The sequence below is a fragment of the Penaeus monodon genome, chromosome 28 (genome assembly GCF_015228065.2).
Source record: "Penaeus monodon isolate SGIC_2016 chromosome 28, NSTDA_Pmon_1, whole genome shotgun sequence".
Lineage (NCBI taxonomy): Eukaryota > Metazoa > Arthropoda > Malacostraca > Decapoda > Penaeidae > Penaeus > Penaeus monodon.
Genome location: NC_051413.1, coordinates 34,342,731 through 34,343,071, shown reverse-complemented (window position 1 = coordinate 34,343,071; position 341 = coordinate 34,342,731). Strand labels below are relative to the sequence as shown.

Genomic DNA, 341 nt, shown 5'->3' with positions numbered 1-341 from the left:
TGTTATTTACCAAATTACAATATTGTACAGACAGCAGAAAATAAATTGTTTTGTTGTGGTTGTCATTGCTGCTTTCCATACTGAGCTTAACGCACAAAACTGATACATATATAACAAGGAGGCTACACTGACATGTCCGTATCGATGTCAGTGTCGCAGGCGTCGCCGATGAGGTCCTGGTCCGCATCGGCCTGGTCCGCATTGGCAGCAGACGGGCAGTTGTCACACGCGTCGCCCAGTCCGTCGCCGTCGGTGTCAAGCTGATCGGTGTTGGAAACGACCGGGCAGTTGTCAGCACCGTCGGATACGTCTGGATCATTGTTAGTGGATAAATAAGAAAG

General features: G+C 49.0%; 1 protein-coding gene across 1 annotated transcript in view; it reads right to left on the bottom strand.

The window, feature by feature from the left end:
• Positions 1–341, bottom strand: part of LOC119591187 (cartilage oligomeric matrix protein-like) — a 10,141-nt gene that overhangs the window by 582 nt on the left and 9,218 nt on the right. Inside the window, exon 3 of the mRNA XM_037939899.1 lies at positions 133–320. Coding sequence (XP_037795827.1) covers positions 133–320 — 188 coding nt within the window. The remainder of the gene's footprint in view (positions 1–132; positions 321–341) is intronic.